General features: G+C 37.9%; 1 protein-coding gene across 2 annotated transcripts in view; it reads left to right on the top strand.

The window, feature by feature from the left end:
• The window catches only part of TENM3 (teneurin transmembrane protein 3), a 373,463-nt gene that overhangs the window by 250,672 nt on the left and 101,451 nt on the right, over window positions 1-21,340 (top strand). For both annotated transcript variants that reach the window (XM_066317559.1, XM_066317560.1), the window contains one exon: window positions 5,219-5,457. In XM_066317559.1, the coding sequence (XP_066173656.1) occupies window positions 5,219-5,457 (239 nt within the window). The remainder of the gene's footprint in view (window positions 1-5,218; window positions 5,458-21,340) is intronic.

Here is a 21,340-nt window from a genome sequence, read left to right as displayed (position 1 = left end):
AAATTTAAAACATGCTTATTTTACTTTTATTCACATACTTCTGTTTTCTAAGCTGACACCTTTGAGGTTTTTGGTGCTATATTTCTATCTTCGCTTGTAAGGACACATGCTTAAGTAAAATGCCTACTGTCTGTGAAATAAGGGTTCTTCCCAGGTGTCTTTGCTTCCAAAGATTAGTTTATTGTATAACTTCGTATTTTGTAGTTTAGATTTGTTAGGTACTGAATAATTCCCACTTAAAATGTTAAGATTAGCTGACTTTTTAATATCAAAATCTATTTAATAAGTTGGCAGAAATATATATTGAATAAATGTGAAAGTAGAATATTATTTGCTTTAAAAGTTGAATTGAATTATTTAATAATACAAGACTGGCTTGTCTTGTAAAATATTAGCATGATTCACTGGAGTTTTGTACTCCATAGCTTAATAAAATATTTAAAGTGCTGCTTACGTGAAGATCTAGCAAGTGTGTGTAATGTGATCAATTTTGAAGGGAAGATACACTATTGCAGATGCTATAAGCTCCCTATGAGATGAAATATAGTGTAATTTCCTGTAAGTCAGTGCCTGGTCAAGTAGTGCAAACAGTTTAGGCTTTAGAAATTAGCTATTTGAGTTCCATAGTTTAAAAAGACAAGGTAGATAGATATACAGATAATTAAAATCATTTGTGGATGGATTATATTTCAAGAGCATAAGAATTTCAGCATTATCTGGAAGCCGCCTGGATTTGTTGTCAGATACCATATCCTTCTAAGAGTCTCATAGGAACAGTTTGGCATGGCTCAGTGAGGCAGACAAGATGTGCAAGTCTGATAGCATTACACTTTAAATACTTAGCACTCGGAGTTAATGTAGCAGGAGAGTCCCTGACAACTTTGTTAGTAACTCCACTCATTAGAAATAGAGAGATCCAAACAAATTTTCTTAACCCACATGAAGATGCCGGACTGACTTTTATGTCATTATTTTTCTTCGGTGTTCAGCCAGACTGTGTAACCACTCTGGCATTGTATTTATGAAATTCAAAGTAAAGGAGAACAGCCTAAAGTAAGGAGCTGTGCCATGTGCTGCCTAAGACAACACATTGCTGAATTCCCACAGCATGCTCCTGCAGTACCTGGCTGATCATGCCATGGACAGGTGCACTCCTCACTGGGTAGAAAAGAGGCTGAATGGCCGGGTCCAGAGAGTGGTGAGTTGAGTTACGTCCAGCTAGTGGCCAGTCACAAGTGGTGTTCCCAATGGCTCAGTATTGGTACCGGTCCTAATAAGCTGAATTCACAGAATAAGCTATTCACAGAATATTATGAGTTGGAAGGGACCCACCAAGGTGATTGAGTTCAGTTCCCAGCCCTGCACAGGACCATCCCCAGGAGTCACACCATGTGTCAAAAAATGTTGTCCAAACATTTGCTAGACTCTGTCAGGTTTGGTGCTGTGACCTCTTCCTTGGGGAGCCTGTTCCAATGCCCAACCACCCTCTGGGTAAAGGACCTTATTGTAACATCCTGCCTAAACCTCCCCTGACACAGCATCAGGCCATTCCCTCAGGTCCTGTCACTGGGCAGCACAGAGAAGAGATCAGTGCCTGCCCCTCCTCTTCCCCTCATGAGGATGTTGAAGGCCATCATGAGGTCTCCCCTCAGCTTCCTCTTCTCCAGGCTGAACAGACCAAGTGACCTCAGTTGATCCTCAGATGGCTTCCATTCAAAGCCCTTCACCATCCTCATGGCCCTCCTTTGGACAGTCTCTAATAACTTTATAACCTTATTATTATTGTGGTGCACAAAACTGCACATAGTATTCAGGGTGGGTCCCCAGCAGTGCAGAGCAGGATACTGATGACTCTTTGTCTGTTATCAACAGTCTTTATCAATAATTTGTTAATGGGGAGATCAGGTGCACCCTCCATGAGTTCACAGAGGCCCCAGGCTGGATGGGAGTGTTGATCTGCTGGAGGGTAGAAGGTTCCACAGAGGGATCTGGATAGGCTGGATTGATGGGCTAAGGCCTACTGTATAAGGTTAAATAAGGTCAAGTGCTAGGTCCTACCCTTGAGTCACAAAAACCTCCTGCAGCGCTACCAGTTGCGGGAAGAATGGCTGGAAAGCTGTCTTGCAGAAAAGCCCTGGAAGTGCTGGTTGACAGCAGCTGAACGTGATCCAGCAGTGTGCCCAGGTGGCCAAGAAGGCCAGTGGCTTCCTGGCTTGTATCAAAAATAGTGTGGCAGCAGGACCAGGAAAGGATTTTCCCTCTGTAGCGATCTTCCGTCAGCACCAATGAGGCCACACCTCAACTGCTGTGTCCAGTTCTGGGCCCCTGGTTCAGGAAGGACATTGAGGTGCTGGAGCAGCTCGAGAGAAGGGCAGCGAAGCTGGTGACAGGTCTGGAGCACAAACCTTATGACGAGTGGCTGAGGGAGCTGGGGTTGTTTAGGCTGGAGAAAAGGAGGCTTGAGGGGGGCTCTTGCCACTCTCTGTAACCACCTGAAAGGAAGTTGTGGCCAGGTGGAGGTTGTTCTCTTCTCACAAGTAACAAGCCATAGGACAAGAAGAAATTATTTCAAGTTGCACTTGAGGGGGTTTAGGTTGGATATTAGGAAAAACTTCTTCCTTGAAAGGGTTGTCAAGCGTCAGAACAGTCTGCCCAGGGAAGTGGTTGAGTCATAATCCCTCCAGGTATTTAAAGAATGTGTTGATGTGGCATTTAGGGACATGGTTTAGAGGTGGACTTGGCATCGCTGAGTTAACGGTTGACCTTAAGGGTCATTTCCAACTTCCGTTTTTCTAAGATTCACATATAAAAGTTACAATTTTCTTTCATTACCTAGATGTCTGAGGTGGACTGTCAAAGTTATGACAAATCACTCCATTGCTGTCATCTCTCTAGTTTATCTGTGGAATTAACTCCTCAAAGGCTTTGAGAATATGGATTGCAGTCTCTAATAGTCTGTGGTCTACCAAAGCCAACATCCGTTCTCATTTTCTCAGAGAAAATAAAAAAAGGAAAATATCAGTGCCAGACTGTTTTATTCCACTATTTTCTTAAAACTTAAAGTATATTGGAGTTCTAGTCAAGTGCTCCTATAATGGCAATTCCCATTTTTAGTCTGTTGAGTCTAACAGCAGGAGAAAGAGGATGTGAAAATTGCAGGCTGGTCAGGCAGCTTATTTTTAACAGGCAGCTGATGTATAGGAGGAGTACTGTTGTATCTGCTGTATGGCTTTCCTTCTGTCCCCCAAAACAGTACACACCGCACATGCAAAGGGAAACAGCTACCTTTGTGTTTGGTGGGGGTTTTTTGGGATCTGTTTGTGAAATATGCCTGGACATAGCATTTACCATATGTAGCCAGGAATGAAAGAGCACTAAAGGTAAAGTGGATGAGACACTTATCAGGACTTAATAAATTTATATTATTCTGTGAACCTGTACAATCAAAGTAATGCTGTTGTAAACATTTTTACATAGGACTAGTTACTATTTTGGTGTTTGCTACATTGAAAATGTCACAACTTTTAATGAAGCACCTTCTTAGACAGGATTTAAGCTACCAGGGCTTTGTCTTTTGAGATTGTTTATTATACTATGAGCTCAGCAGCCAAAAAAATTTGGGATGTGCTGTTGTGCACCAGTAGATCTAGTAGTGCATAGCCTTCTGTTGTTGCTGCCATCAAGTTTAATATTGTTCAGAATGAAGTAACCTTTGTAAAATATTTCATGGAATCATATTTGTAATGCAAATATTTTCAAGTAGAGGGCCTATGCCAAGATGTTTTTATTCATCTGTTAACCTCCCATAGCAAAATCACCTGTAAACAAATCTTGTTTATCAACTGCTGGTATTTTTCTCAGGTTGCAGTGGGGCAAATTAATTTCTAGTGTCTCTACAGTGTTAATTGGTCCATTACTATGCAGGAATCCGAGTATGTGTCCCATCAGCTAAGGAGCAGTTCTCAGTGCCTCATGATGTATCTAGAAAGGCTTTTCCCCTGCACAGCTGGCTCAGCTGGTGCTGGATCCTCTGAGCTGTGCTGTGCTGTATAAGTGACAGGCAGGAGGTAGATACAGTGTGGGCATGCACTTGCCTTTAGCAGGACCTGGGTATCAGCAATTCATGAGTGTCTCTTAGCTATGACCCAACCCAAACACCTTGCTGGTTCTATTTAGCTGTGCCTTGGTAAGTTCAAAGTCTCCACAGCATGCTTTCATAGCATTTTTAGGTTTAATGTATTCATTTTTCTGGGTTTAATTAGTTGAGGGCAAGCCATATGCTACGGAGTTGCCAACATAACAAATTGGTGGGAGACCTCTGGTGCAAAGACCTTTCTTTGAATGAGGTTTTGTTGTTCATGGAATTGTGCATGTGCACCTGGAGAAAAACTCCAGGTAGAATATGCCATGTTTAGAGGCTCTTTCAAGGTAATTATGATTATGTGAACTGAAATTAAAGGATTCTACAACATAGAAGCTCAGGGTATTTCCTTTGGAGATTTTAATTTAAAAAAAAAAACCTGGTAATTCACAGTGTGTCTTAACTTGGACTTTGCTTTTCATATCTGTTGCTGGTTTTTGGTCTTCCTAAACACTTAGTAAATATATTTCTTTAACGTACTTCTAGGCTGTAACTAGCTGCTTGTATCCATAATCAGATCTCTTTATGGTAGGATTATGTGCAAGTAGATGTAAATTAGTAAACTGAGTACACACTCCGAAAAATTTTTAACTGACTATTTTTGGAAAAGTTGTCAAAAGTTTGTAACTGAGAGATTGCTGTTTTCCTTGTACTTAACCTAGGAAAGCTGTGATAAGTAGTGTGGGCTGCAGTCACATTGCTCATTATTGACTTTTTAATGGAGTTCCCTGTAGTCTGTTGTAGAAGCCAACACAAATAAACAGCAGCAGAAAGCCTGTCCCTACTTGTTGGATAAACTATGAGAGACTTCCTCCCTGGTACACTGTATTTTGTGTAGTTCTGTTTCCTGTCTGGATACCAGAGTATTATTAATGCTTGGGGGGCTTTGGTCTTTACTTAAAGGGAAAGTGTCCTTTTATGTGTGAGCGTCATGACAAGTTATTGCATCTATGACCCTTTGTAGACTGGATGTTGTTAGCTATTTGAAAATAGGCAACATCAAACAAAAGAGTTTTGATTGCCTGTGCTCCAGCTTTATTTACTTTTATACTTTACCATATGTTCTTTCTTTCACAGGCATTTCCTATTCAAAACAGGAACAGGGACCACACCGCTGTTCAGTACTGCAACACCAGGGTACACAATGGCATCCGGCTCTGTTTATTCCCCTCCTACTCGGCCACTACCTAGGAACACTCTATCCAGAAGTGCTTTTAAATTCAAGAAGTCTTCGAAGTACTGTAGCTGGAAATGTACTGCACTCTGTGCTGTAGGGGTCTCAGTGCTGCTGGCAATACTGCTGTCCTACTTTATAGGTGAGTCCCATTTTTTATGAATGTCACTATGAGCAGTGGTGTCTGATGGATTGTATATGGACTGTGACATACTAATAATACATACATAATAATACATACATAATCTTTAACTAGCAAAGTCTTTGGTAATAGTAAAAGCCACAAGGATTTAGTGAAAAGTCACAATTATTTAAAGAAATTAGAAAATCTGAATATTTTGCAAGCATTCTGTAGCTTGATGTTCAGTGAATCAACTTCAAAGAAGTATTGGAACTAGAATTAAGTTATGTGGGGTCAAGTTCACATAAAAGTATGTGTAAAATATAGGCTGTAAAAATTCCATTATGTGAATATAACTCGCAGCATATCTTTGGAACTCTTTTCCTCTCATTTTGCTGATATGTTAGTAATACAATCTTTAGGAATGCTAACTATCACATATTTCATCATTGCATACATGTATGTGTGTAGAACTGGAGAAAAAGTCTAATACAGATGTTTGATTGTGAAATGGGGAAAAAAGTTGTCCAAAAGGACAATATGCAGTGAAGATATAGACTTCTTCCTCTCTTACGGGTTGTTTATTTTAATTACTGTCACTTTTCTCTATTTGTTTGTTAAGTTCCATTATCCAGATTTTATTTTAGAAGATTTCCTTAATTTCTTCATCTCCTTAGTTATTTTCATAAATGTTCACTATAAATATTATATAATTTGAATTTTAGGCATTTAATAGAAGCAGTGCTTGGCTATGAGAAAATGTCCTTTAAGGGAACAGAACAGGATCATTTTGCACTCCTAACTTCCTTAGCATCTTTGTCCAGATTGCAGATTTTTTTTCATCTCTGAGTCCATAAATGGTCTTCAAAGATTTTCTTTTAACTGACTTGTTAATTAGAAGTTTAGGTCATCACAGCTGTGGAAATATAATAGTCTGGGTATTATTATTGGTTGTACACAAGTTTAGAGTCTTGAGGAGTGGAGGAAAGACAACAGGAAGAAGAGAGTCAATCTCTCTTTCCTTCCCTCTTTTTAAAATCAGTGTTAATTTATAATAGAGCCTAGAGGGCCTTAAGATCCTTAAATCTTCATTGTCGTTGTTCAAACAATCTTGTTGCAATTCAATGCAAGAGACAGGATAAGCTCTGTAGAAGCTTTGAAGTAGTTCTTACTGAGTTGAAACTCCTGTGAACAATGCAAGAAACTGGGTTGCTGAGTAGCTGGAGAAATTCCCCTCTGACCCAGCAAAGCTGAGGCCCCTGAGCACCCTTTCCACCTCAGCTGCCAGCCCCAAAGAGCAAAAGACAAATATGCGAATGTTGGCCTTGCCACTGCTCTTCAGCTTCCTTCAGTCATTGGATTTGTGGTTATTTTGTGTCAATGTGCAAGGAGTTAAAAGTGTGGTTTAGAGTTAAGTTTTGACACGAAATCTTTTTTTAAGTGGGACTGAAATAATCCCGCTTATAAAACACATTAATTGTGCTCAGTCTCTGTAATATTGCCTCATAAATCATCAGAAGTAAACATCTGCTAGTAAATAAATACATAAATATGAAAGGAAGAATTTAGGATGAAGTATCACTGTCAGAAGCCAGGAAAAACAGCCATACATATAGTTAAACACTGGAGACGTGATTGTGAGCTGAGCTCTACACTTTGCTAGCCCTGAAGAGCCAGATTACTTATGAATCTGAGGGGCACGGGAAGATAGCTGTACCAGATTATTTTTCCCAAGGCACATTAAGAAATATAAGCATGTCTAATGCTCCTCTATTCCTGTATTCAGGGAAAAAGAACTGAGCTTTCCAGTGAGCAAGAGCTGAATGCTCCACACATCATTTATTCACATACCCTGTAAAAAAAAAAACCTGCACAAGATTCCATTTCATGGGTGCACGCCAGCTCACATCCCAGCTGAAATAAACAATGCACAACAGCCTTCCTCTGCCCACAGTCAATAGGGAGCTCAATGCCTACTGGTGATATTACACATATTTCAGCTAACTCAGCAATCTAAATGTAAAATTCAGCACTCAGAGATGCTCTCTAGAGAACTTTGTGTCCATAAAATCACGAATGGATTACACTCATTCATATATGTGGTTTTCCCATCTCTGCAGATGTAGTATCAGAAATATCCCCCATTTAATAGGCCATCTGAGTATAAATCAGTAGAAATCATTAATGTAAGATGGAAGTACTACTACATTAGTTAACTGTTTCATAGAATGACTTGGGTTGGAAGAGATATTTAAGATCATTTGGTTCCAGACTCGCTGCCATGGACAAGGGCACCTTGTGCTAGACCAGATTGCTCAAAGCACCATCCAGCCTGAATACATCCAGGGACAGGGCATACACAACTTCTCTGGGCAACCTGTTCCATGGTCTGACCGCCTCACAGCAAAGAATTTCTGCCTAAAATCTAATCTAAACCTGTCCTATTTCAGTTAAAGCTATTCCCCTTTCTCCTGTTTTTGTGAGAAGTCCCTCTCCAGGTCTCTTTCAGGTCCCCTTTAGGTAATAGAAGGCTGCTGTGAGGTCTCCTCAGAGCCTTCTCTTCTTCAGGGTGAACAACCCCAACTCAGTTTTAGTCTGTCTTCAGAGGAGACAGAGGAGACATGTTTCATAACATAGGTGTGAAAGGGAAATGACTGAGTAGGAAATCGGTCATATCATAAAAAGAAGGGAAGGATTGCAGTATTGTGTCACCTCTAGCACCCTATGACATATACAGCGGTCTGGCATCTCTGCTGAAGTTTACAGCAGCTGAGGAATATTGCCACAATTGTATAGCCAGCTGGAGACATGTTGTGAACTTCACAGAAATATGTTGCCACAAGTGTGAAAATGCTACCCACCTTGTAGCATTTGCATGAAAGAAGGAATTCAGTATGAAGTATCACTGTCAAGAGCTGGGAGATCACCCGTTTTGCAGGATAATTGCGGCAAAATACGCCAATACATGTTGATCAGACGTGGCTGATGTCCACTGTGTGACTGTGGCAGCTGCAGACTGAAGGACTAATAGCCTGCTCCTCCAGTGAGTGGTGGTGTAACCCAGCCCTTCTCAGAATTGCAGAGAGATGAACATGTCATGCCTAGGCTTATTTTAGTTACAGTGAGTATAGGGTAGAGAAAGTGACTTGAGATCTTGCTGCCTCTGCTCAGGCGACATAAGGCAGAAGAGACAGTTTGCTAGACTTCATGTCTGCCTTTGCAGAAGTGCTCAGTCAATTACTGCTCCGTCAATTAGCCCAGCCAGAGGAAGGAGCTGCATCAAGAGTCTGGTATGTCTTGCACTTCTTCCATCACTCTGACAGGAAAGATTCCTATGTTTACAAAGTCTGCAATGATGAGGTGAGAGCACAGAGTGTCAGCATGGGTAGAGACCAGAGCAAACACTACATTCTAAAGCCACTTCATGCAGTCTTGGTGATCGCAAGGAATTGAAAATGTTATTTCAGTCTAAAGGAAAGTCCTCCCATGCATTCTTGCTTTTCTACCCCTCATAGTCTCTCTCAACCATTCTGCAACGTACAAAATATTAAGGCTTACTATTCCTGTCAATTAGACAATTAACTAATTAATTCCTAGAGAAAATAGAATGGAGTTGTGGAAAATGTTGGTCCTTTGGCATAGGGGCTTCATCTACTGTTAAATGGTTGAGAAAGAAGTAAAGCAACAGAAATATGCAAGTGTTGAACCAAAAGATATTGTAGCAACACAGAGAAGACAGGAATTAAAAATTATTCTAGTTTAAAGCAAAGTTTCAAGGAAGAGCTCCCTGATATAATGGATTACAAAATGGGGAGTAAAGAATTTAAACTGCCTGATTTAGGGATCAGGTTAACACTGGAATTTCTTTAAGCTGCTCATTTGCTTAACTTCTGTCTGTAATCAAATTTGCAACCAAGGAAAAAAGCAACCTTCTTTTTCCAACGTGAAGATTTTAGAATCTTCTTCCCTGTTTGGAAGACTAGGAAGAACAGTACTAAATATAAGCCATTAAAGAGTAAGAAGAATGAAGTTTCCTTTGTGGGACCTCTTTCTATATAGATATTAACAGTTTTAACCAACTTGTTACAGAGAGTCCATGTGAAAGCCAGAAACAGAGTTCAGTTTTACAGTGTGGAGACAACACAGAACTGAGTCCTTTGTTTCCCCATGGCTTACTGTCTCCTTCAGCATTCATCGCTTGCAGCAAATGAATGAATAAATAAAAGGAAAGTTCTGAAAGAAAATTCTGAAGAGCACCTCCTAGGTCAAAAATGAACACCAAGTCAAAGTTTCATATGTAACCACGATCCTTCAATTCCACTTTTTGGGATCTTCTTTGTCCGCTTGGGTTTTACTAAGGGAAGGAGCTTGGTGTTCTTAGATGTGATTTTTTCCTAACAGAAAAATCTACTTTGTAATTATAGAGAACTGACTGGTCAGGAGTTGTTTCCAGTATGTTATTGCATATCACAGACTCTGACCAGCTGTATTAGCAAACTGATTTGTACTGTACTAATTATTTCTGCTGTAGTGTGGATTCAGCAATTAGTGGATGAAATTAATGAGAATTTGGGGACCTCAGAGCCCCTCTTCCTTCCCCAGGAATTGCTCTAGCAATTGATTCTCCATTGCTAATGACACTGTCTTGACATTGTCTAAATCAATACAAGAAACTACTGCCATTTTCAGTGTACATGGAACTTAGGAGGGGAACAGTTCAGTTCCTCAGTCAGTGCTGGAACTGCACAATACCAGATTCAGTCAACTAAGTGTGAAGAGTTGTACACTGAAAAATTGCATGAGTCTGTCATGAACTTTGTCTTACGTCTGCTAAATAAGTTTCCATGAACATAAAACATCATTTGAATGCACAATGGGACCTGAGCTATTTAGTCAGGCCTTTCCTGTCCTGACTGCTTCACAACAACCTGTCCTACTTTCAAGTCACTGAGCATTTTACTCTTTTTGTAACTTGGGATTGGTCATTTTGTTAGCCTCATCTCAGCAGTCAGTGGTCAGAACATGAATATACACCAGCCAGCTATTCCTTGTGATAAAGCCAGTATTTACATGTCAGTGATAACAGAAGGACATCTCTTCTGTAGGAAGAGAAGAAAAACAAAAACAAAAAAAGGAAAAGAGGAATTTTTATTTCATTTAAAAGGCCACATGATTATTTTTGTCACTTTTGCCTTTATCATCTTTTTATCACCATTTTCTTTATCACTACTTTTTTACTACCTAAACAAATCCATTTTGGACAGAAAAGAAAGCTAACATGTAGACTTAACAGATGAAATATCTTCTGGCAAAACATGTATGGGAGAATCGATGGTTCTTCATTCTATGACAGACAGTAGAAAAACTTGGGTTCTGCTACGACACAGATGACTGTACAATCATAATGCAAATTTCAAATGAAATGTGAATGGAAAAGACACCAGACTAGACAGATATGTTTGATAATTACAGATAATTCATATTTTCTACAGTGTATAAAAATAGCTACACTGTGCTTATTCAGCTGTTATTGTGACAAGCACTCATGCTTTTTGTCTATCTAAAAATGTTAGTGTTTTATCATCATCCCGAAATATTAAAAATAAGCTGAGCATTATGTGCTAGTACATTTCTAATAATGGACAACTGTCTTCAGAGTTATCTCAAAAACTTCCTGAGAATAAGAACAGACCAACTTAAGAGGTTTTAAGGTAGAAAGAGAAGAAGAAGAAAGTGTCTAGGAAAAATAGCAAACAAGTTTCATTATTAGAGGAGACTGACACATCGGAAGCCTGCAAAATGTGAAAGACAGTAACTATCTGAGATGAGTTTTAAGTACTTATTAAAAATTATTAAATTGTCTGTTTCTGTAGGCTGAGGCTAAGTTCCTGTGTCTTTAGTGTCTTCTATTTCTGAGTTTGTTATCTGTGGTTCTCCCATATTACTCAGGATTTAGTGAGACAGCTGCTGGCATTTACATCTCTTCCTAGATTGTGGAGAACCACCCGCCCTTCCCGTTGGGTTCAGTGGCAGAAGTGATAGTAGGGCAGAACCACTCTCCCCCAGAACTAATTGATTTACAGCCATGGCAGTTATAGAAATGAATTTTGTGACTAAAGCAATGACTAAATATATCTAAGAATCTATTTTACTTTTTCAGTAAAGAACAATATAATAGTTCTTTTTGATTGCAATGCCAAGTTAACATTATTTTGCTGTTCGTAAAGCTCAGTTACTGCCAGGAATAAGGAAAACAACTTAATTAATGATGCCATTTAAATGGAATTTTTATTACAGTACCCAGCATAGGTATTGCAATTAACAGGCATGAGGGAGAATATGGTTTAATTGCCATTAATCACCTTATCTTTCATTATGTGTTTATAGAAACTGTTTTTCTTTTTGACATACATTTAATTTTGAGTATTGTAATACTATTGTCACTGAGAGTTTCATCAAGAACTTTTGGCTTTCTTCCTTCTTTTCCCATTTCTGTCTGCTTCACTCAGGTCTGCTGGGACCTTAGCTATGTCTGGAGCTTCACTGAGGTGTGTGGGTTGGAAATATGTTCCCTGTCTACAGATATGTGGCAGATTTTTACAGTTAGTTAGGTTTATGCTCTCAGCCCATTTGTTTTTCCAGCAAAATAAAGCCATGAGGTAAACTAATATATTTATAGACCTGATTCTTTAAAAAAAAATGTTTTCCTTTTGATCTGTTGTCATCTGAAGGAATTGCTCAGAAATTTCACAGTTTACCAGATCTACCTATCAGAATGTATTCAAACTACCATGCAAAAGTCTACAGCAGGGAATTTTCTCTTATGTAAACCTTTCTGAGAAAGCGTGCCAGCTATCTAAGCACAGCTCCTTAGTGTTGTCTGACTGCACCATGCACTTAGCAGAACCACTCACTGTGTGCCTATAGCTGGATTTGTGTAGATAGCCAGTGTCTCCAGCTCTGTTGAAAGTGCATCAGTTCTTGCAGAGTGTAGACTCATTCCTCATTTTAACAATCTGAGGGGCTTTTAGGAGAGGTTTCATGTGTCTAGTGCATTTGGAGGCAGCGGCAATGTTCCTTTTCACCTTTTTTGTTGTTGTTGTTTTTTCAAAATTAAACCTTGATGGGATTTGGAAGTGGCTGCCTCTCAAATGAAGAAGCTGTGGATTAGGTGCATAGTGATGTCCCTCTTCTGTCCAGAAGGAATGTTCCCAGATCTGCCTTGGCTGCAAGTGTCAGAGGCGGACAGAAGCTGGCTGCCTCTTGTGTCGGTGCCACGTGTAGGGAGGGCTCTGCCTTCCCAGCACATGTGGCTCTGCTCTCCACCTCACAAAATCTGCCTACCTGTTGTTTCAGACATCAGTGCCACATGTTGCTGTCTCTTACCAGAAGAGCAGGTATATAGCCTAACTAGAAGGCAGAGGCCAAAGGGTGTGTAGTTGCTTCAACTGAGCCTTCAGTGTGTGGTCAGATACCCAGTGAATATAGTACAGCACAGTTATTTAGCAGCTAGAAAACCACCTCCTGAAATTTCGGAAGGATTTTAACTCCTGAATGGACCTTACGATAGTCCTTGAAGTCTGAAGTACTAACATGCTACTTCTATTTCAGTACTTAAAAATCTTTAAAAATACAATCATAAAAGCCTGATAATTGATAAATGTAGCCCTTGCCTTCCTAATAACTAATATTTGTTCAGGCAACCCTTTTCACTCATTCCTGACATGTGCTTAGTAAGTGGCAGTATTCAGATACAAATGTGACCTTCCACACTGATTTTTTGCTTTAAAATGAGGCTTAATATTACAGCTAGTACTTCTATGACTTTGTGCATTGCAGAGGTTTTCAGCTGTCTAACATGTGATCAAATTATTTTCCTTGGTATCTCAAAGCTATGAATTTTAGATATCTGTATGTTTCATATAATGTTGACTGCATTGGCAGTGAGCTAATTTGACTAATTAGAGTGGAAATCTTTCGTAAATAATAATAATGCAATTTATTATGTTCACCACATTCTTTCTTTCAAGACTGAAAGAAAGACTGATAGAATGATTAGTCCAAAAATTAAGTTGTGCTTTACCACCTTATTGGGCTGAATGTGTTTTTAGCATCTTTTTTGAAATAGTACGAAATTTAAATGTGTTGAACATCTAAGTCTTGAAATATAAACATGAAATATACTTTCTTGTCTCTTGCAAGAATACTATTGTGGATAATGCCTTTCGCTGATGTTTTTAAAGCAAAGATCTTGTTGCTGTGTTCCAGATTAAGTGCAAAGCATAATATTACTGGTTCAGGAGTGCAGGGAATTCATAGTTGACTGGTGTTGTGGATGTCACTTGCTATTATTGTTAGTGGCACTAAGAATAAAACGTTCATTGAGAAAGATAATCCTCACATGAAAAGATGTAGGAACATGTAATTGACAATCAGGAGGTTAAAAGAGACTTGACAAGATTTCAAGGGATTAAAAAAGTTAATCTGTCAAGGCACACCTCTGCTCCAAAGGCTTGTATTCTAATTAAGATTTACCACAAAGCTTTTTGGCAAATAGTCCTGTCACCCTAGCACTTTTGCCCAGTGGAGAAAATTGAAACTCAGTGATTCTGGCAATATAAGAGGTGTAGTAATAATCTGCAAGATGATATGGTTTTGTCAATTGCCCATCAGTCCCATACATCATATTGTGAAGCAGTGTGATGTTTTCCCAAAATCTGGACAATGCTTTCAGGAAAACTGAAGATTGTTACAAGAAAGTTTTGTAGAGATGTGTGTCCTTCTGACAGACTCTCAAATATTAGCAATTTTTTCAGACTAATGAAGATATCCAGTTAAAATGCACTGGTTTTTGATAAAGAGCGAGCTTAGAGTAGTTTAAGACATGTTCTTCGTATTTTATCAGTCCAGGTAAACATGTAGTGTATTTTAGTAATAGGCCAATATGTGTAATGCTTCAAATGAATGCTTTTGTTTAATGAACGATTTTGCAAGGCAGATTATTTGCTTGGGTGTTTACTTGAGTTGTTGTGGACTTAGGATTAATCTTCTCTTCTTTGCTGGTAGTTTAAATTAATTTCTTACTCATGCCTGTGAAGAAAGAAGCCAGCTCTCAGACATACGCTGTCTGCTGTGATATTTAAATTAGAATACATGTATTAAAGCTGGTAGTTTTGTGTAGAAATTGCATCTTTTCTGTAAACTGAGATATTTTCTTGCCTTTTTTTTTTTTTTCTATGAAAAGAACTGCTTTTTCTCTTTTTGAATATTTTAAAAAAAATTCACACTGTTAAAAATGTCTGACTTAGATGAGATTTTGGTAAACCTCTCCATACACAAACACTATAAAATGAAAAGGTCAAGTACATGTGTCCAACCTTGCTTTAAGCAGTACCATCTGATATTACATTTATGGCTGAAACAAGAACACAATTTATATGGATGTAATTACCCCACTGCAGGGATTAATTATGGATGAAAGTTAGATGTCCTCTGAAGTAGACAGGAAATTGATACCATTTCAGACAACTTCATTCACAAAAAAAAAACCCAAGTCCACTGTCTCATGGGAATTGTCACCTATAGCAGCATTTGTAGTTTTATAATCCAAGAAAAAAAATATGCTACAGCTGTTTAGATGACGTGGACATTTGCATTTCAAAAGCTTGTTTTTGCTCAATAATAAAATTGATAAAACAAAACCAGCGTGGCTTTTACAATATTTGGTAAAATAGGGTCACAAAAATGCATCTCTTTTAGTAGTTCTGTGGAAGCAGTAGGTGGGGGTGGGTTTAGGTACATAAATGAATATCAGCCATTTGGAAAATTAGCTAGTCCAAAAGCCTCTAAGTGTAGAAATAGGTATGTAATTTAAAAATACTTCTAAGTTACCCTTATAATGGTACAGGAAGATTAGTATTTTTATTCCAATAATACTCATTGAAAACTTAAACAATATCCAGCTGCATAGAGTTAATCTACCGCTAACCACTAATTTCCTGAGGTGTAACACAGTAACTGGCTACAATAAATTTATCTTTACTTGTGGAAGCTCCAAGCTTATCTATTATTTTACCTTCTCTTTCGTCTTTGAAATGCCAAGTCTCACACCCCTTTTTATGGAGGTATTTTTGCTGGACAGTGGGTCCTCATTTGACTCATTCCAAATCTTTTCACATTGCTAAGAAGAAGTTATTTATGTTTTCACATTATTTCCTAGGTTTTTAATTATTTATCCAACTACTTCTTTTCTGCTTCCTGTTAGTACTCTCATGTAGAGGTAATGAAATTGAGAGATCTGCATTTGGAAAGGAGAGATGCAGTCCTTACTGTTATTTCAATTCAGCTGTAGCCAAAAGTAAAGGACAAGTTTAAAACACATTCTTATAACTGATCCAATGTCTTTTCACACATTAAAAAGGGTAGCTGGTTTTCTCTATCAATTTTGTAAGTGACCATTACTTTAGAGCTGAGACTGGCTATTCTTAAGATCACCTGTAAGATTTTACTGTGCAGTGTTGTGGCTAATTTAAAGAGAAAGGAAAAAAATCAGTGTGAAACTGTAATCCTAACTTGTTTTTTTCTAAGGCTTAGATAACTGATACAAAATATCAAGTGGTTTACAAACTGACTTGCAAGCAATTCACTAGCTTTACAAACAATTAATGGCAAGTTTGTCTTTATGATAAATTATTGTTTCTGTTGATAGTATTTTTTCTGTACCTACAGTATAACTTTGCTTAGAGGAATAGTTTCATAAGAAACAAATTTCCCTTTAGTGGAGGAACATGGTGTATTATTCCAATGCACATAAAACTTATTAATGACAATATAATAAAGGATGCTGTATCTAATATCCAGTCCCTAGAGTGGTGGTGATTTTTCAATAAAAGGATGACTGCAATCACTGAGATGCCATTGTAAACCTTGGGGTTTTGAGCCAAGGGTTCGCATGAGATTATTTGCTTATGCAGCTAGCTAATGACTTACGAGTTTACACTGTAGGTGTTGAGGTAATGTAGAGTTGTATAAAAAGGCCCCCTTGAAGATGAGCTAAGCATGTCCGTTCTGTTTTTTAATACAGATTCAAGTGGAAATTCTATGGGCTTGCAAGTTGATCTGCATGTAGTGATTGGCTTATGCATCTACATAATTGCGTGGTTCGGGTAGGTGAGTGGTAATTACCATGGAGAGGTCTAAATCACCATGAAGAAGTTTTGTAAAGAGGTTATAGGTTATTTTCTTTTGGCCTCAATCATGTACCTTTGATCTACAAGTGGACTGCTGTAATTGGGATCTCATGAAGCCTAAAAAACAGCAAAGGATTAGAAAACCTATATATTGACTTGCACGTTCAATCAACTTGCATATGATCTCAGCAGGAAATTCAAAACAAAAGCTAATTTATGGAAAAATATGGAGTTCTAATCACAGTTTAGCTCCATGGGGTTCCAAATAACATACTACAATCTCTACATGCAGATGCTTTCATCTTAGATTTCAGATTTGGTGACGTTCCAAAAGTTCTTATCAAGCCTTATTATCATCTTTTATTAAAGCTTATTACATTTATCCTTATTGCATGTTTGCTGTAATGTTCTGTCATTCTTAATATGGAATAGAAAAAGCTTTGATCTTTTTTAGCCAGTCATGAGATGGAAATATGCAACACAAGTGTTTCACTATATAGTACAAACTCCCAGCTCGGTGTGTCCTTTGAACATTGCATTAATTGGCCCCTGTTTCTTTTCCTTTGGTTCATAAATCTTTTCCTCAGACCGCACTTCTCTGTACCATCAACATGCAAATAGGCTATGCATGATCATATAGTGCCACTTAATCATATCCTAAAAGAGATTTGTCATGGTTTTGTTGCGTTTGGGTTTGGGGTGGTTGGTTTCTGTGTAATAGATAAGGCTTTTGAACTATAAAAAATGGTTGGATCGCTTCATCAATGCTCTTACCTAAGAAAGGTGTTTCCAATTAATTTTGAGACATTACGTTCTCATTGCTGTTCTTAACACTGTGGGGGTGTGATCTAAAGGACAAAGCAAGACTATTGTTGGAGTTGTGAAAAAAAACCCTTAAATAGATAAAACAAATATGAGCCTTAGTTTTTTTTCTAGAAACCAAGTTTAAGGAAGAAAAGAGTTATAGAATAAGAAGCAATAAAATAAAGACATCCCTGAGGGAATACAGAAAAGTAACTAGCCTGTAGTCTTACTGGTCTTGATGTGTGTAAATCAAGGAAATTTTCTTCTCCTCCACAGTATTTAAAATCATTGATTATGACTTTATTAACTAGAAACCCAAAATCTACAGGATGTTTTTCTTGCCTTTGTATGAACAAAACAACCCTTGCCTCAAAAGAGTCCACAATCCAATCTGCCCTTCCCCATCATTTCTGTGCTTGTAATGATCACCATCTTTTTAGACTGAAAACATCAGCTGAAAAAAAACTCCAGAATATTGAGGGGAAAGCCCAGGATAATGCTAAAGATTATTCAGGTATAGTGGAGACTATTGCAAAATGGAGTTGGTTTTCTGCTCGTCAGAATGTATGGGCAAATCTGAAAGCAGACATAATAGATACATCTTATTTAAATGAGAGGCTACTTTGTTTCTGTTTTAAGAAATCTGGATTCTCCCTTAAGCTTTGAATGTGCCTTGTATAATGCAGTTGACAGAATCAGACCATTGTTACATAGAAGTCCCTGGCTTGACAACTGAAATGAGACATCTAGCCATACAAGTTTTCAGAGGAACAAATGTTCCATCTTGGGGTGAATATAATAAAAATATTTACACCAAGACTACCACACATTTTTTTTAACAACTCAAATGCAGCAATACTTTAAAGTGCCCTGTAATCTTCTTTGATTAGCAGTCAAAGAGAGTGAGTTTATCCACAGTAGATAACTGATATACTTCTGTTGTTATTTTTTTTCTAGGCAATTTTTTTGATGTTTTGCAAATTCATTATTAAAAGGTTCCAAGAGAATATGAGGACTAGACTAGACAGGTCAGATTTTTTTTTGCAGATGAAACAGTAAAATCAATGGAGCCATTCAATTGTTCAGGATAAAAGGGAAAATAACAGTTGTTCAGTTACTATATTGATCTTGAGGTATTGCTAAGTTTTTCATATAGTACTATACTAAAATGTCTTAGATTCAGTGTATATGTTCAACAACTTTTATATGATGCTGCTGGTGACTAATCTTTTGAAGGTGCTCAAAAGCATGTACTTTAAAGTTATTTTTAATTTAGAAATAACGAGTTTTATTGATTTGAGGAAAACAGTAATAAATAAGGAACTTGTCTTTGTAACTTTTAATTCACTTTATTTAAAATTTTAATTAACTATTTTTAATTCACTATTTGATCTGCAGCAACATCCAAGGTATCCTATTATCTTAGAAAAAAGCAAATGAATGCAAATCACTGACAGTTCATTTGCACATCTTCTGGTCCACTTCAGGTCCTTCAGAATAAAATAGGTTTAGATTCTAATTATGGCTGCAAGAAAAATACATGGAAGATAATTTTAAAAACCACTTCAGTGTTCAAATATTTCATTTTAAAATGTATTGCCAACAGGGAGATGAAATAGAAGATAATCCTTCAACAAGATTGAGCAATAATTGCAATTTGCTTAGTTTAAATTATAATCTTTTTGCATTGCTTTAAATATAGATTATGTTCACTTTTCCTTATGTTCAAGTGTGCATAAAGATTTTTCAATTAATTCTAAGGAAGCAATTTTTAAATCATGGTTTGAAAATATCAGCACTGAGAAATATGTATCAGTGGCAGTCCTGGAACATGAGTTCAATAACTTAGCAAGGAGCTCATCTTCAAGCACTGCTTCATGAATAATAAGACTTGATTACCATACCTTGTAAAGCACATGGGAGAAGGGAAGGAGGGTCGCTAATATCATTCAGTTCCTCTTGCCAACTTCCCCTACGGTGTTGAGTTCTTCATGTTCAGAGAACATATGCCATGGTCCTTATCTCCAGAGGTTTTAGAGAGATGATTGCTCTTTAGAGACAGCCAGTGTTTTTTCTTTATACTCTCTAGTGTTAATTTTTCTGTTGCTGTTCTAAGAAAAGCTGAGGAACACTAGAAGTCCATTTCCCAATTCAGGCAACTCTGTTTCCTCTTCTTTCTACTTAAAGGAATCCTCTTACCTGTGAATTCTTGTTCTTCTGAAATGCTCTGTGTCACTTTTAGAATTTTTTCCTGCAAAAAGCAAGTTGCTGTATTCAGAATGGAAGGTCTTGACTCACTGGCACTTAGGGCTGGTACTTCAGAGGGCTACTTCTTCTATTACTGTACGACTGCTTCTGTGAATAAAGCCTCTGCTTGTATGTGTATGGTTTGTTTGTGCATCCTAATGATTCTTTTACCTGCTCAGCTTACAGGCTGTTTGCTATGCCCTTTGTGTTTCATTTGAACATGTTTGTCACTTACAATACTTTAGAAAAAGTGATTGATCTTGCTGAGTTATGATAGAGACAACCTTGAATTTTGACCAGAACAATAAATAAGTCTCCCTGGCTTTTACTGTATATTGCTACCCTTTTCAACAAAGGAAAAATAATTCTAATAGGCATAAGCCCCAACATTGTGTGTATATTCATATCTGATCTAAACTTTGTTTTCTGTTCAAAGCTACACTGGATGCTAAATCATGCTGATACCTGTCCATTTCCTTTATGAACTAGCTGTCCTATCCTCATAGCATTCAAGTGCATGAGAAGAGGGGAAAAAAATTCAGACAAGTCCAGTTCTTGCTAAATGGTAGAACAGCTACCTGAATTGGTTTTCTGCTACAATTCTTTTTTGTGCCTCTCATAGTTTTGGCAGAAAAGAACTTTAAGATATTGAGCAAGGCAGAAAATCCAGTCGGTATGCAGTTGAATGCAGCAGGTAGTTGTCAGCCCTCGCAGTTCTAATTCTGCCACTTAGTTACAGAAATTATCCATCTTTCACCATATACTAATAAGGGACTGATTTCTTTTTGAATGCAAGAGTCTTGGAGAAGGCTTTGAGGTGATAATACAGTGTATTTCTCAAGAACAAATTTCTTTTAAAGGTAATGTGTAAAGCCTCGAATTACTAGCTTGAGAAAGGAGCATGCACAAAAAATGGGCAGCTTCTTCCTGAAGATTGTTACAAAATGTTTTACACAGTGTAAACTAGTGATGAGTTTTTTTCAAGTGTTTGCAGTGAAATAAATTCTTAGTTGCTATTTTAATTATTGAGAGGACATGGAAGGCTTTGTAGACTGATTACAAACCAAATTAACTAGACTTCAGTTACATAGTGATCACAAGATCAACCAAGCTTGAAAAAGCAGTTTTAAGATGCTTCAGAAACCCTTCAGTGAACTGTGTGGTGACAGATGGCAAGATTACCCAATTGCCTGCAACAAATGATAGCATTTTTATGTTAGCACTAAGGCTACTGCTGGTACAAATGCACTCCTTTAATGTGAGCTCTGAATTTTTGAATATCACAGTCCATTTGGCAGGGGGAGGGGGAAAGAGGAGGGCAAGAGCCTCACTATTAATTTTGTTACTGCTTTTATGTTTAGGATTTGTTCTGGTGAATTTAGCCATATTCACCAGCACTACACACACACAGAGACACTGGTACTATGTTCATGCCAAGAGCAGCCCAGATCCAAGAGAGCTTTCTCATCTCTGATGCCTCTTCTTTTCCACTCCGTTAGAGGGAATGCACTCGTCCCCATTTAGACTATCACCACACTCTAAAGGCTGGCCATGCAGATAATTTGTCCAGTAGCAGTACAAATGCTGCCTTAAACAGCTCAGTCCAAAGGTAAAAGCTAGCATGGCTTCAGCAAATAAAGAGCCTTCTTACTCTCCAGCAAATC

The sequence above is a fragment of the Sylvia atricapilla genome, chromosome 4 (genome assembly GCF_009819655.1).
Source record: "Sylvia atricapilla isolate bSylAtr1 chromosome 4, bSylAtr1.pri, whole genome shotgun sequence".
Lineage (NCBI taxonomy): Eukaryota > Metazoa > Chordata > Aves > Passeriformes > Sylviidae > Sylvia > Sylvia atricapilla.
Note: the sequence above shows the minus strand (reverse complement) of the source record. Positions and strands in the feature narration are given on the sequence as shown.